The sequence below is a fragment of the Vipera berus genome (genome assembly GCF_964194415.1).
Source record: "Vipera berus genome assembly, chromosome: 1".
In the NCBI taxonomy this organism is placed as follows: Eukaryota; Metazoa; Chordata; class Lepidosauria; order Squamata; family Viperidae; genus Vipera; species Vipera berus.
This window is the reverse complement of record NC_138202.1, coordinates 344821595-344837393: the sequence shown is the minus strand read 5'-3', so window position 1 is coordinate 344837393 and position 15799 is coordinate 344821595. Positions and strand designations below refer to the sequence as shown.

Below are 15799 nucleotides of genomic sequence, written 5' to 3'. Positions count from 1 at the left end.
AAAAAAATGAAGGAGCAGGTAAAGCATTCCTTCTTTGCGGTAAGCTCTCATCACTGCATTGGTGACCAGAAGTTGCAGCTAGTTATCTTTTTCGTTCCTGACTCCTCCGCTAAGCTTTTCTTTTCCCTCTGGCTTTGAAGTGGGTATGACCATCTGCTAGGTCCATCAAGGGAAAGGCTGACGTTCTTGCCAAAGTCTTTCCCCCAGACAAAAATGAAAGGTATTCTGATAATGGGGCAAACCAAGCAGCGAATTTGGATCATTATAGATTATTTCGAAAAAAGCCACTCCCACGCCATTTTACAGATGGCGTCTCATCTACATGGTCCCTTGCTGACTGTCTTTGCTGTCAACCAGCAGGATTTCCTTCAGGGACTCACCTCAGCATCTGGGCGATGCATTGCAGACAGGGACTGGATGGTGCTGAGATCGTGCTCCAGCTTGGCAATCAGATCTTTCTGCTCGGCAACTGCAGAGACGGCTTCAGTGAACTGGATCTGCAAATCGGTACAGCGGCCTGTCGGGGAAGAATGAAATACTTTTATTGTTGCAAATCACCCCAGAGAAGTATTGAGAACATTCCATCTTTTGTTGGCATTTCTGGGCTTCCAAGGGGTAAAACCAGATAAGGCAAGAAGAGGAAGAAAAGTTAAACAAACCTGATAAAATTGACCTCTTGAGACATTACCTTGCTTCCCCCAAAATGGGCAGAGAACCAGAAGTGCTGAATAACCTGACCAACAAACTATTTGTATATATAAACATACTATAGAGTAAGAATGCAAGGGAAGGGACTGGTCCTTTCAAAATGTTCTCTCTGCAATGTAAACTTGTTTTAAAATTTGAAGAGAGCATTAAAAAAACATGTAATTCCTCACCGCAGCAGGAACTGGTATTATCCAGGAGTTGTCTACTCTGACTTCAGTGCTATTACAATTTTGTGTATATACCCTCAACTCAGTCTTGACTCTTGCCAACTGCCTTGAGCTACAGCGACCGACGGGGGTTTCCTTTTGGCAAGATTTCAGAAGTGATTAACCTTTATCTTCTTTCTAGGGCCGAGAGAGAATGACTGGAATTGGGTATGTCTAGTTTAATGAAAAGAAGGACTAGGAGTGACATGATAGCAGTCCAATCTCAGGGGCTGCCACAAGAAGAGGGGGTCAACCTTTTCTCCAAAGCACCTGAAGGCAGGACAAGAAGCAATGGATGGAAACTAATCAAGGAGAGAAACAACCTAGAACTAAGGAGAAATTTCCTGACAGTTAGAACCAGGGCTTTTTTTCTCATAGAACGCTCAGAACGGAGTTTCGGCACCTTTTTTGGATGGAACCTTGTAGGGTAGGCAAGGCGGGTTGTATGACATGTGTGAGTTCCGGCACCTTTTTCTTTTACAAAAAAGCACTGGTTAGAACAATAAATCAGTGGAACAACCTGCCTCCAGAAGTTGTGGATGCTCTAACACTGGAAGTTTTTAAGAAGAGATTGGACAACCATTTGTTTGAAATGGTATAGGGTTTCCTGCATAAGGAGGGGGTTGGACTAGAAGACCTCCAAGGTCCCTTCCAAGTCTGTTATTGTGTTAGTCTGGCTCAAGGTCATCCAGTTGGCTTCATGCCTAAGGCAGGACTAGAACTCACGGTGTCCCAGTTGTTAACCTAGACTTAACCTCTACACTAAGCTGGCTCTCATTATTAGGAAACAGATACATGCATAACAATGATCTGGATTTTTCATAATCTTATTTAACAGCAAGCATTCTGCTGGAATCTTATTTTTATCTATTGCTTATCTTTATTCATTGCTATCATGTCCCTGATACAATCAGAAGTGAGAAGTCTACTCTAAAATATGCTATAAAAGTAACAGTGGAGGGAAGATTAAGGGGTAATGAAGGAGGGGCTAATGAAAAGATTTAGCAAGGCAGCCAACTTCTGCGCCCTTTCTGGAAAAGCAAACAACAAATTAGGGAGAGTTGAGCCTGCATGAAAACAGAATGAAAGGATCCTAAGCACATCCTCAAAGAGCACCTGTGAAGATACCAGGCCAAAGAAAGAACAAAACTGTTGTATTGAATCACAAAATTCACGACAAAACTTAAACGCAAAGCATCACACAAAAAACATATGAATAGATCAGAAATACATGCAAGCAGTATATGACTGGAAATTTTCCAGACTTACAACCCAGGATTGGCCAAGATGGGTCTTAAAATCAAGAGACAATTAGACTCTTCATGTTATTAAGATGATGTTTATTCATGGGAAAAACATATTTAAGAAAAAGCTGAGGAAAATTCTGGTGAGTGTTGCATGATGCACGTCTGCAGAGGTTGCCACCAACCCTGGTTAGGGAAGCACGAGCCTAACAGACAGAGGGGTTCTCTGTCTGAGCACATGCGCAGTACCTTCCCTTTAAGACTGAGCAATTTCAAATGAACTTCAGATTGCATGGCTTTCAGATGATCAGAGATGCAATACAGGTAGTCCTCAACTTACAACCATTCTTTTAGTAATGGTTTTTACGGCGGCACTGAAAAATTGACTTATGACCTTCCTTGTACTTAAACCATTGCAGCAATCCCAGCTGATCAGAATTCAGATGCTTGGTAACTGGCACGTACTCAACAATGGTTGCAGCATCATAAGGTCATGTGATGACCATTTGCAACCTTCCCAGTTGACTTCTAACAAGCAATATTAATGGGGGAAGCTGGATTTTCTTAACAGTCATGTGATTGACTTAACAAATGCAAAATTGTGGCTTCCGGTTCCGGATTTTTGGTGCTCCCAGACACGCGAGGGAATCGCTCCTCGTGTCGCCTGGATTTCTTCATCGGGGGGGCCCTGTAAAGGGGTCGAAAGTCGCCCTCAAAGAGCGATGAGTGGGGGAGAGGTCTCTCCAGTCGGCGGTAGAAGGGCGGTGGCCCTCCCATCAGCTTGGAGCTACTCTCCAAACTGAAGAAGAAAGGATTTGCCACTCCCATGGCCCATCATTTAGCCATTTCCTGCCGAAGCCAAAAGCACAACAAAGCACTTGAAAACTGGGTGAGAATTGCCTTCTTGTTTTCCTAATTGTCTACTTTCCCTGCCAAAAGCTTCTCGAATTTGCTCCCCCCTGTGAGGAGAGAGGGAAGGGATTTTTTTCCCCCACCCTCCTTAAGAGCGGCCTTTGTCTACATTGGGAGAGAAAAGAAAAAGCTTTGTATTAAATTATACTGATTTATTGGACTTACTGCCTTTCTACTTTTGGCCCAAAGTTCCTATATTTACAGAAATGGACTATTCTACTTAGTAGTCTAAAAAGGGGACAAAAAAAGAAATAAATAAAAAGATACTGTCTGAAAAGGTTTTGAAGTACTCTGGGGATATCTAGTGAATACTATTGGCAAACAAGCTTGCTTACATTTTGGACTGACCTTGGCATTAAGATAAAAACCTGAAACAGCTGGAGATGAATTTGGCTTAGACTTGTGGAGATGGACTCTTACTGATTTCTGTTTGAAAAATAGCCTCCACCAAGGATTATTTATAATTATTACAAAATGGAGAAGGATCAGCCACAAACCTCGCTTGACTATAACCTTATACTTGAAACAATCTACAGAGTCACTGAGATGTCTATCTCCAGATTTAATAATTTACATGCCAACCTTAAGTCACAAATTGAAATCCAGATTGCAACTAAAGAATCTACACTTCAGAATATAACAAAATTGGAAGATATCATTATTGAGACAGAGGAATATAAGCAACAACTATACAAAGAACTGACAACTTTAAAAGTACAAGGAACTATCACTATGGCAAATAACCTTAAGGACCAACAACAAACTATGGGAAAATTTAATACTCAACTTTTGACTCCATCAAAAGAGCCTATAACTTTAGAAGTATACTATGTGCAAGATAGTGATGCTAACATAGAGGACGTGGAAGATCAACAAAGACAGTTTCCTGAAACCCTGGATAGCCAAGCATTAATTACAAAATTGGATAAGACTCTCTATTTAAAGCAGATGAACCCAGACGGAAGAGGAATCCAGACCGAACTGAAGATAAAGTTTTTAGAGCAAATACAGAGACTAGAACTAACAGGGCAACAAAATAATGATTACAAATGGTTTGGTTTTTCTGGACCACTGATGGCTAGATGGCCTCCTTCGATTCAAATAATATGTATTGGAGCGAAGGGAGACCTATCTGGCAATTCAAAGGCCTTGGTCTGGAAACCTGTTTGGTTAAAAAAAAAAAGCCAGAGTTAGATTTAAAAAGTGAGTTCTTAGAGAACCATTAAAGGCTATCCTTTTAGTAATCAGTGACCTAGCAGGATCTAAAATAGAAAATGTTTATGAGATAGAACTAGAATGTGTTTATGTATCTATTAGGCTTATTTTAGACATTATAATTTGTGCACTGACATAATGGAAATTTGGTTTATAGATCCCACGTTTGATGTTAAAAGGCGTTTGATTATTCTACTTAAGAATTAAGAATTAGCTAAAATTTAAAACAGAATCTGGTTGTATATAAATAGTTGTAGATTAATAAACGTAGGCTATGGTCCTGTCAGTAACATGTGATGTATTAGGATGTGAAACAGACAATGTTTATTAGGTAGAACATAGCTACTCAGCCACTGTGTACATATTAGATGCTATAGTTTTTGCTGAAATAAGGGAAATTTGGGTTGTGAATATTATTTGGGATGTTAAAGGCTAAATTTGAATAATAAAATTACAATTAAAATTAGGTAAAATTAGGGAGGGCCTTCTTAGGGTGCTGCCGGTAAAAGATTGCTGGCGGATAACACCCAGGGGGAGGGCCTTCTCTGTGGGTGCGCCTGCCCTCTAGAACCAGCTGCCCATGGAGCTTAAGACTGCCCCCAACCTTCGTTCATTTCGCCGGGACCTGAAGACCTGGCTCTTCGAGCTTTCCGGCCCAGGCTGAGGGTTTTAATTGGGGTTTTTATATTTCTTCAGGGATTTAATTTAATCTTTTTTAATTGTTTTAATTTTTGTATTGTTGTTTTAAGTACCCTGTAAACCGCCCTGAGTCCTACGGGAAAGGGCGGTATATAAATTCAATAAAATTCAAATTCAAATTCAAAATAACAGGACATAGATATATCTCAATGAAATTGAATTGACAAATTTTTCAACTGAGCATGCTAATTCTAGAAATTTATTAGTTTAAACTGGTTGTATGAAATGTTAAGGGAAATTGAGAAGGATGTTTTGATAATGTAACCTGAATTATGTACTGAAAACTCTGTTACTGAATCTCTGATTACCTAGTCATCATGATGCTTTCTAAATATGTAGATTTTAACTGAAAAACCAATACAACTTTTTAAAAAAAAACAATTGCAAAATTGTAATTGACTTAAGGTGGCAAAAAATGTGAAATTGGGTTTGACTTACTTTGCAATGGAAATTCTGGTTCCAGCTGTGGTTGTATATTGAAGGCTACCTGTATTCATTTCTCTCTTACTCAGCTTTTCCAGAATTTAAGCAATGCCTCTATGCAAAACACATGGAGAACTGAATTTGCAGCTGTGATCCTTCGGACAGCTAAAACTTCTTCCCCACTACCACATTCCCGAGAGTCCAAGACACAATCTGAGGCCTTGTAGTATTCATGTGGAAGAAATGGCAATGAGATACAGTGGCGTGATCCACTTTTCTCTGGTACCTTAAAAAGTCTTATTCTATACCATCCCATATTGTATTATTTGATTTCCTTTGCATTCCATATTTCTTTTTATTATCCTCTAATAGCCTTGTCTCCTACTGACCTTGATGCTCAGGCACCTGCTGTCCTAGACTTACATTGTTTATCTCAACTTTATTGGTGTAATGAATAGATGTATAACTGTCAAAAGGGAGGATGAGTTGACAGATGCCAAAAAAGACACCTCCTCTGGAATGTTCTTAGCAAGCATGTCTAGATGTTAAATTAGATCACCCTCCTCCGCTTATGAAAAACTATTTAAGCCAAGAGAAGTCTGAGTGAGATTGGATGCCATATTCCAGCTGGCACAAGATAGTGGTTTGTCCGTAGTTTCTTTGGAGTTCCTGACCACCGAAAAGGCATTTGGTATACTTTTCTCTGGTAATTAATATCAGCTCAAAGAACATTTGGGCTCTTTATTCTATGAGTGTGTTTATTGTCCTTAATCCTACTGGCACCCAACTAGCTCTTTCAGTGACAGAACAAGTTTACATATAAGTGTGTGGTTCAGTATAGAATCAAACCACTAGTGGCCTCTGGTTTATAAAAAATACAACGATGACTGTGGGCTTTTGTTCATGGGACCCTTTCTAGAGCATCTTAACCACTGATTTTCCAACCTACATTATCATTTGATACAGGACATTAGTCAGACTTATAGGTTTTCCCTGCGAGCCTTGAAATGTATGTTGTAGGTCTTCCCCTATTGTGACAGTGCGTTACAGGGATAACTTGAGCCCAGGGGTCTCTTGGCCTGCTGCTCTTCTCTCCTTCTTGGTACAGAGTAGTCATCTCTCTTCTAGTTTTCAACTCATGGAAAGAATAGTTCCATTCGGTATTCTACCTTAAGCGCTGCATTTTCTTCTGGTACTCCATATTAAAAAAATAAAATAAGAGAAACTGGGACAGATCAAAAGAAGCGCAAGGACAATGGAATCTAACTCTTATGAGAGAAGACTGGGAAACTGCATGTCATCAGACAGAAAGAACAAGTACAATGTGGAGTTATATTTGAGTAGTACCTTTATTGTTAGTTGCCTACAAACAGAATCTTGCCAGACTAAGCAATTATCTGCAATAACTATAGGTATACTCTGTGAATTATTAGGGAGGGTCCAACTTTGCTCTCTTCCTGCCTCTCAGACATTCCAAGCTTCACTGTCTCTTTGTCCTCTGGGAACCTGTGCCAGACTACATTCTACCACAATGTTTAATAATTACCATAAACAGAAAAAAACCATGGAGGAACCTGATGGCACTTTTCAAATCCATGAAGGGTTGTTACAAAGAAAAGAGTAAAGGCGTGTTTTTCTATAGTCCTAGATAGCATGGCAATAAAGAATATTCTTCAGTTTACAGGAAGGTTTTAAACTGAACGTTATAGGAAAACACAAATTGAAAGTAAGAACTGAGGGAGATAGTGAGCTTCATGGGATGTTTTCACAACTGGATTTGTCATCTATCTTTCAAAGATGCTTTAATTTGGATTCTTGCTCTGCTCTTCGTGGCCTAGGACTGGTAGCCCTTTCCATCTCTAGGATTCTATGATGCGAGCAGGGACCAAAATGAGAGAGACAGCAGTGCCTTGCCTTTGCCCTCCACAAGCCCTCCACGGATTGATTGGGTTTATAGTAGAAGGTCTACTCAACCAGGGACTCCAAGGCCACCTGTAGCTCCTAAAAGTGTCCTGTAGGAAACTCCAAAGTTGTTGCAATCAAAATGGTCATATTTAATGTGAAGAAAGACAGAAATAATTAAATGCATGACCAAAGCATTCCATGTTAATGTACAGTATTCAATGCTTTTTATTTGTTTTTAATTTGAATTACATTTAAAATATAATAGAAGTCAAATCAGTTTTTTTGTCCCTGCCCTGCTTTGAAGCACACCTTGTGTGACATGCTAGGAGTGGAGGAGAGGAGGTCTCAGCCAGGAAAACACTCAGTCCTGTCCTAGAGGAAGAAGGCAAGGGGACAAGCAGGGAGCCTTAGAAGAAATGATAATAGCCCAGGGGTCTTCAAACCTGGCCCTTTTATGACTGGTGGACTTCAACTCCCAGAATTCCTCAGCTAGTGTGCTTGGCTGAGGAATTCTGGGAGTTGAAGTCCACCAGTCATAAAAGGGCCAAGTTTGAAGACCCCTGGGCTAGCCTGAGGGCTCCTGAACCTGCACTTGTCCCATGGAGACATTTCTGAACAGCTTCAAGCTGTGGCAAGTTCTTTTGAGATGGAGCTTGAAAGCAAGCGAGCTAGGAAAAGACTCAAATGGCAGTCCAGTGCCACCCACTCTTTGTTGCCTTGAGATGCTTCAGCCTTGAAATGCCTTCTCCCCTCTCACTTTGGGGAAGATTGTTGAGTAAGGGGAAGGGGGGGGGAACTTAACCACACTGGTTGAGATGGGGATGGGGTGAGGGGAACTCATTGCACCATTTGCTGAGGTGGATGGCTTCTAGCCATATGAGGTTGTCACCACAATGGAAGGGTTAAACCTTTTGGTCTGGGTTTTGTTTTTTTTAAATATATACTTCCAATTTTCGAAGGTAATTTATTGCACATGTTTTGCTCTTCTGTAAGAATTCATGGCATTTTGCTGCTAGATTTTAATGGCATAGTCTGGAAATGTTCTGGACTGCAAAAATAAGGCCAGGAAGACATGTGATACCCATAGCTTGCTTAACCCAATCCTACCATTTCCCCCTTCTTTTTCTATGTGACCCACTCTATTTGAAGAATAGTCTGGTCTAAACCTGATTAAAAAAAAATCAACCATAAGAAGAGAAGCAATGAAGATCATTAAAATTGCCTTCTGTTCTACAATGGCGACACGTATTATAATTCCATTTTACTTGCAGCCATTGTTCCTTCATTTGTATCTTTGCACCTAAATTGCAACTTTTAGGAAAATCGTCTTTTTAACAACAACTGAGCAGCTATAAAATCAGCCCTATTGTCAGCATTTAGCAACAGATGTGAGATTTTGCAAAAGGACTGCTAATCTTTTACAGGCTAGGAAGGGAACATTACTGTATGTTTTGTTTCAGTTATTCAAATAGGTACCAACATTATAATTTGGGAGAGTGACAAGCCGCGAGGTACTGGGGAGCATCCTGTCAATGTAGCCTATGTTAGTATTGCATTTGGGGGCTTTCCCTTGGATAACTTGGACATCCATCTTATTGACTATCTACCACATTTATACATCTTACAGACAAGCAACTGCCCTTAGCATGTGTCAGGCCTCAAGAACAACATGTGAAGTTACTTCTGGGTAATTTCCTTTATTGTTCTTCACATATAGACAGAATCTTTCCAGACTAAAGCAACAATTTGCATAACTGCAGAAATACTCAGGCAACTGCTAAGGAGGAGCCATTCTAATCCTCTTTCTGCTGACCAGACTTTCAAGCTTTGCCACTTCTTGGCCCTCTGGAAAGCAGCCCCTCCCTCCTAGGAATTCAGACTGCATTCCACCACAACATCTGTGGACAGGGCAGTCTATGATAATGCTACAGTGGTCGTGATGGGTTGTCAGATAATGGGCCAAAGCTAGGATTCTCCCCATTTTCCCAACTTAGATATGTATGATGGTGGCCATTTCTTATGAAACTTATGATTTTTCGGTTTCCTACTCAAAATTGCTAAGCACATTGAGTTGTGCTTTAGATTGTAAGCCGCCCTGAGTCTTCGGAGAAGGGTGGGATATAAATGGGATTTTTTTTTAAAAAAATGGCAGGTACGTGAGCTCTCAAAGTTCAACAGTTATGGTAAGGATTGTGCAGCAAAAGAGGTTTGGGGCTTTGAGACTCAAGTTGCCCACCCCTTCCTGAAGTTCCCTCCTATCAAGTCTCAAGGGAGGGGGACTTCCTCTTGTCTGATCAAACTGCCAGATGTTCAGCTCTGTGGTGCAACTTCCCTGCTTCTCTTCCAGATAACATACATGAAGTGCATGAGTTTTGAGGCAGGGCGCGATGCCAAAAAGCGAAGTGGCCTTGCAATGGCCTTACAATCCAGACATCTTTTCTGTTTGCTTTCAAGACATTCCTGAATATTAATATTAATTTAAGGTTTTATAAGATTGGGCTGCATTTTCACCTATTTTTTAACCCAACTGCTGCTTTTAAATCTCTGTGTGTGAGTGCGTGTGTGTCATATTTTGAATTATACTGTTAGGAAGAGACAGGAATGGTGTAGAGTCTCTTGCTTGAGCAAGGGGTTGGACTAAAAGATTTCCAAGGTCCCTTCCAACTCTGTTGTTCTGTTATTCTATTAAATTTGATGGCTACACACGGTCTGGCACTGTAACATAAAAGTGTTTCTATATTTTTAAAAATAGAAAGATGGAATGCCACTTAAATAAACAATTTCCGTTTTGCAGGTCTTGGAAGTTGGAAAATAAGGGTGATAAGAAAATATGTATATTTCCCATCCTGGTTTACATATTTAATTCTGTTCTTTGGTGGATTACCCTTTCCTGAATGACGTAGACATGATAAACCTGGCCAATCCTTGTAATAAAGAATAACGGCTGCTTTAGACAAGCAACAAAGGAATGCTATTGTTTTCACAGCCTTCTCGTGATCTCATGGAGACATTTGGAAGGTGTGGCTCAGTACAGAAGAATGAATGAAATGAAATCTAGTTAAATTTAACAAGATCTTTTGAGCAGGTAGGGTGTGGAAGAGCTTTTCTCAGATATAGCTCTGGTTATGATCCCTATAAATAAATAAAGGGTTTTGCTTCATTTGTGTCTATGGATTTTATTATACTAATGGACCAGAAAGGAAGAAATAATAGGAATTCCGAGAGAACTGTCTCCCCAATCCAGAAGAAAGTTAGTAGGGCATGGGTTCCCTAAGGAAAAAAAATGCAGGGGAACATGAGTCCTTCTTTGGATTAGCTGATCACATAGGCATCATCTTGAGCAAAGTCTGGTCTAGAAAAGCGATTTTTAGGTTTTTATTAGCACTCCCACTGAATTAAAATAAAGATTAGTTTATTGTAAGATACACAGCAAAACCAGCCATTCTGAAGGGAAAAACACTTACGGTTTTCTGATGTATCTCTTGCATATCATCAGTTATCATCTTATAAATGCTCACAGCAGTAATTCTCTTAGGAAAAAGACACACTCTTTACTTCAAACCTAGAAATTAATTTGTATCATGGGTTTAAGTCCATGAGAAGGAAAGAGGGGCTAGGCAGCACTTCAGAGAACCCAGGAGTGGGCAGGCAGTGATACTCAGCAATTTCCAGATCAAATGGGTCCTGGAAGGGCCTCCCTGTGCACTGCAAAAGCAGCTTTTCCCTGTTTAATCCAAAGTGCTATCCGGTCCTACAAATATACAGGTAGTCCTTGATTTACAATCATTCGTTTTAGTGACAGTTTGAAGTTACAATGGCGCTGAAAAAAGTGACTTATGACCAATTCTCACAGTGATTGTCGTCACAGCTTTCCCAAGATCACATGATCAAAATGCACATGATCAAAATGATCACATGATCACATGATCAAAATTGAAGATCACATGTATTTACAATGGGTGCAGCGACCCAGGGTCATGCAATTGCCGTTTGTAAGCTCCCGAGCCAAGCAAAGTCAGTGGGGGAAACTGACTTAACAATCATATGATTCATAAACCAATGCAGTGATTGGCTGAACAACTGGGGTGAACCAGGTCGTAAAATCAGCGATTCTAAACAACCACCTTGCTTAGCAACAGAAATTCTGGTCCCAACTGTGATTGTAAGTCGAGAGCTCCTTGTATTGAGTCAATAGTTTGTCAGGCATCTGCACAGGTAATGAAATTACAGTTAGGGGCTATTTTGGGAAGTTGTCATCTACAGTATTTTCTTTGCAATCATGGCAAATCCTTGGGAAAAACTAGTAGAAAAGATGGACTGCATGCAGTGAGAAATCTTTGGGATTTATTGGGACACAGATTGAGTTTGATCATGAGACTCATAAATATTTAGTTCTTTTGAAAAATTCCTCTTTAAGAATTGGTGTTGAATTGTTCTACTACAAGTTTGACCGGAAGTTGTGATCAGGACTTTAAATCAAGTGTTATGTAAGTGATGGCGGCTTCCAGGATTTCTCCCGATTTCAAACTGAATTTGGTCTTCACAATGGAGCTTCAATTTAAGCAGGTGGCAATGTGTCATGGAGAACACGCTTTTGGTCACCTCAGGCAGCCAAATTGCTCTCTTACCTGATGGAATCCGTGACAGAATTAAAACATATAAAATATCTCTTATCAAAAGTCTAAGAACATTTTTAAAGTAGACATTTCTGGGATATTTCAAACAAGGACTAAAGCACTTGAATGAAGCTTCATCAGTGGTTCATGTCCTTAACAATACTAAAATTGTATCAACAGACCCAAGATTAAAGTTGGTTCTTGAAAATTAAATTAAATTAATAAATTAAAATTCTATTTAGGATGTGCAGAGCTCCCCAGATACGGTATTTAAAAAGACGGACTTTTTATATTGAAGATGAAAAAAAAGTTGAGGATTCACTGATCCATATGATGTGGTCAGATGAACATTGTATTTATTCATACCCTGCCTTCATTATTTTTATAAATAACTCAAGGCAGAGAACATATCTAATACTTCTTCCTCCTCCTTTTCCCCCCACAACAGCAGCCCTGTGAGGTGGGTTGGGGTGATAGAGTAACTGGCCCAAAGTCATCCAGTCAGCTTTCATAACTAAGGCGGGACTAGAACTCACAGTTTCCGGGTTTCTAGCGTGGTGCCTTAAACACTAGACTATCCTGGCTCTCTAGTGTCTTTTTGAGATACTGTATTAATGTATACAGATAATCTTTGATTTATGACAACTGGGACCAGAATTTCTATTGCTTTGCTTAGCAAGGTGATTGTTAATGAAGCCAGGCCTGATTTTACAACCTTTTTTTGTCAGAGTTAAATGAATCACAGCAGTTGTTAAGTGCATCATGCAGTCATTGAGTGAGTCTGGCTTCTCCCATTGACCTTGCTTGTTGAAAGCCAGCAGGAAAAGTCACAAATGTTGATCACAGGACCCCATAATGTGCTGCAACTATTGTAAATGCCTGCCAGTTGCCAAGTGCCTGAATTTTGATCATGTGACCATGGGGATGTTGTGACGATTCGTTAAGTGTGAAGATCACTCATAAATCACTTTAGTTCTGTTGTAACTGTGAACAATGGTTAAATGAATGGTTATAAGTTGAGGACTACCTATATAAGCAGTTTAATAGGAAAATCTTTAAATGAGGAAGACGTTAATGTGATTTTAAACTATATACTAATGCTTTCAAATCTGTTTATCAGGAATTATGACTGTATTGAATATGCATGACAGCTAAAAGAATAATATTGTGAAATTGGAAATGTGATATTATTCCAGAGGTCAAGGAATGGTTGTTGGGAATGTGTAATCTGTTTTGGAAAAGGGAGCATCTTCTACTGCTGCAAAGCAACAGAATGAAGATACCACAAAACGTGTTATTATGGCACAGATTTTGTGACATTTTCCAGTAATATTTGATACTGTAATTATATTACAGTAGTGCATTTATTAGTCAACCAGTGACTATTGGTAAGGATAAAATACAAGGCAATTTTTTCTTTCTTTTCTTTCTTATTTTGCATTTTAGTTGGCTTGGGGTTGTCTCTGTTCTAATCTTTGTTTTTGTTTACAGATGTTTTTGTGGATTGTGTGTATGATGTACACACACACACATATTAGAAAAAAAAGAAAATAAATATTATCTTCATATATATATATATACAATAAAGCCAATTAATTTAACATCCAAACATGTTGATGTTCCAAATATTGCACACCAAAGTTCCCATGAAGAGCATTAGGCAGCGCACAGCATCAAACATCTGAATTAGACTGCAAAACTCTACAAAATTATGAAATCATGGAATTACAATGCGAGCCAGCCCACTGAAGAAATGTTTGCTGCTTTTGAATTCAGCCTGTCCCAAGGAAGACAACCCAGACATCACTGTGTTTGTATAAAAGATATTTACTTCAATTATCACACCTAGGGTGCTAGTGAATAATAATAATAATAATAATTATAATAATACATCATGTGAGTTTCGTACAGTGATATTGCTTCTCCATATCATATAGGGACTGTTGTACAGTGCTGAGAACATACATTGGCTAACCCAGGTTGGGAAGAAAATACCCCGTCCCACCAAGGGAAGGAGTCTCCTCCTGCTCTGTCACTGCCAGCCATATAAAACTTTTCTCTCTCTCTCTTTTTTTTAATAAACTTTTGAACAAGAAATAAAATGTTACAAAATATGAAATCACAGCAACACAACAGGGCAGCTTCTCTCAAAGCTACGTGTACAAAAAAAAGAAAAGAAAGAAAAGAAAGAAGAAAAAAAAAGGCTTTTTTTGGTCAACTGGGTCTTTGTGAGGGTATTTCATTAAAATTGGTGATTCTGAATATAAGAAACGAGCTTCTAAAAACACCTAAGACTTAGTGCGTTACAGGAAAAAAATAATATATATATCTATTTATATATTTATATATATATTTATAAAATACTGCTAAAAATGTTGGACACCACAAGTACACGCGGATAAAATGGAGCTTATCAATATCTTTTTTTTTAAAAGAAAATATTCTCAGGAAAAAAAATACACCTTTTTTGTGTTTCGAAGTTCATTTTTGTGCTGTGTTAGTAGTCAGGGCAAGTCCAAAGATTAGCCCAGTAAAATGGCAAGTAGTTATTGCACAAATGCAAAATAAAAAATAAAAAATAAAATAAAATAAAAACAAATTCTTCAGAGCATAACTAAGTGGCAAAATCTTAGGCACCACCCTCCCCCAATTCAATAGGGTTGGAATATGCAAGACCTTCCAACTGGATTGTGTGTGTGTCTATGTGTCAAAAAAAAATAATGAGCAAGGCTGCCATTTACTTTGGAATTAAAGGTCCAAATCTGCAGATACGACATTCCTCAGAGGTTTGTTCAGAATAGATTACACAGTGCCTGAATTTTTTGGGGGGGAGGACGGGGGAGACGGGAGTTGGGGGGAAAGATCAGCAGAAAACGGCTTTTAAAATTGGAAATGCATAGACTATTCAGAGAGAAATTTAAAAAAACCTTTCACCATAAAATCTTTCTTTCGTAAAAAGCTTCTTTCCTCCATCCCTCATCATTTTCTCCAGGTTCCAACTGCCGGACAGGATGTGGGTGGGGATGATGGGTGAGTGGGTGAGTTTTCCTGTTGGAGAAATGGGAGTGCCAGCATGCCAGAAAGGGCGGCCTAGAGCAGAAGCTCCAGGGCGATCTTGTCCCGAAGACCGAGCACCATTTTATATCTCACTTTCAGAGCCCTGCCCCCTCAGAGCATGGTGGCATCTTAAACAGATCTTTATTATTTATTTATTTTTTAAAAAAAAACCAAGGACTTTTCAACTTTTGTCTTCTATTTTTCCATAAGCTGCTGCCTCTCTTCAGTACATATAGTCCTCGACTTAACAACCACAATTGAGACCAAAATTTCTGTGGCTAAGTGAGAACGTGTTAAGTGAATTTTGCCACCACTCTACGACTTTCCTTGCCACAGTTGTTAGGTAAATCATTGCAATTGTTAAGTTAATGATAAGGTCGTTAAGTGGCTTCTCCATTGACTTGGCTTATCAGAAGGTTGCCAAAAATAATCACATGACCCCAGGATACTGCAAGCGTCATAAATGTGAGTCAGTTGCCAAGCATTTGAATTTTGACCACATGATCATGGGGATGCTGCAAGGGTCGTAAACCGTCAGTTACTTTTTTCGGTGCTGTTGTAACCAGTCACTAAACAAACTGTTGTAAGTAGAGGACTATCTGTATTACCCTCACGCAAAAGAGTTCCACACTGTTCCTTTTCCCCATATGCTGATCAACAATTCATTCTCTTTTCCTTCCAAAAAGTTCTCACCTTCCTCAAACACATCACTGTAAGTGTGCAAAGGATCTTTATGGCCAGCTAATCATTAGGCAGACTGGTGTACCTAATAACCATTAAAGTGTGAAGCATGAAGCTACCATGGTGGGAAGAA

At 39.3% G+C, this 15799-nt stretch overlaps 1 protein-coding gene across 1 annotated transcript in view; it reads right to left on the bottom strand.

Annotated features, from left to right (window-relative positions):
* Positions 1 to 15799, bottom strand: part of CUX1 (cut like homeobox 1) — a 346988-nt gene that overhangs the window by 13649 nt on the left and 317540 nt on the right. Inside the window, exon 15 of the mRNA XM_081318568.1 lies at positions 381 to 517. Within this exon, the coding sequence (XP_081174694.1) occupies positions 381 to 517 (137 nt within the window). The remainder of the gene's footprint in view (positions 1 to 380; positions 518 to 15799) is intronic.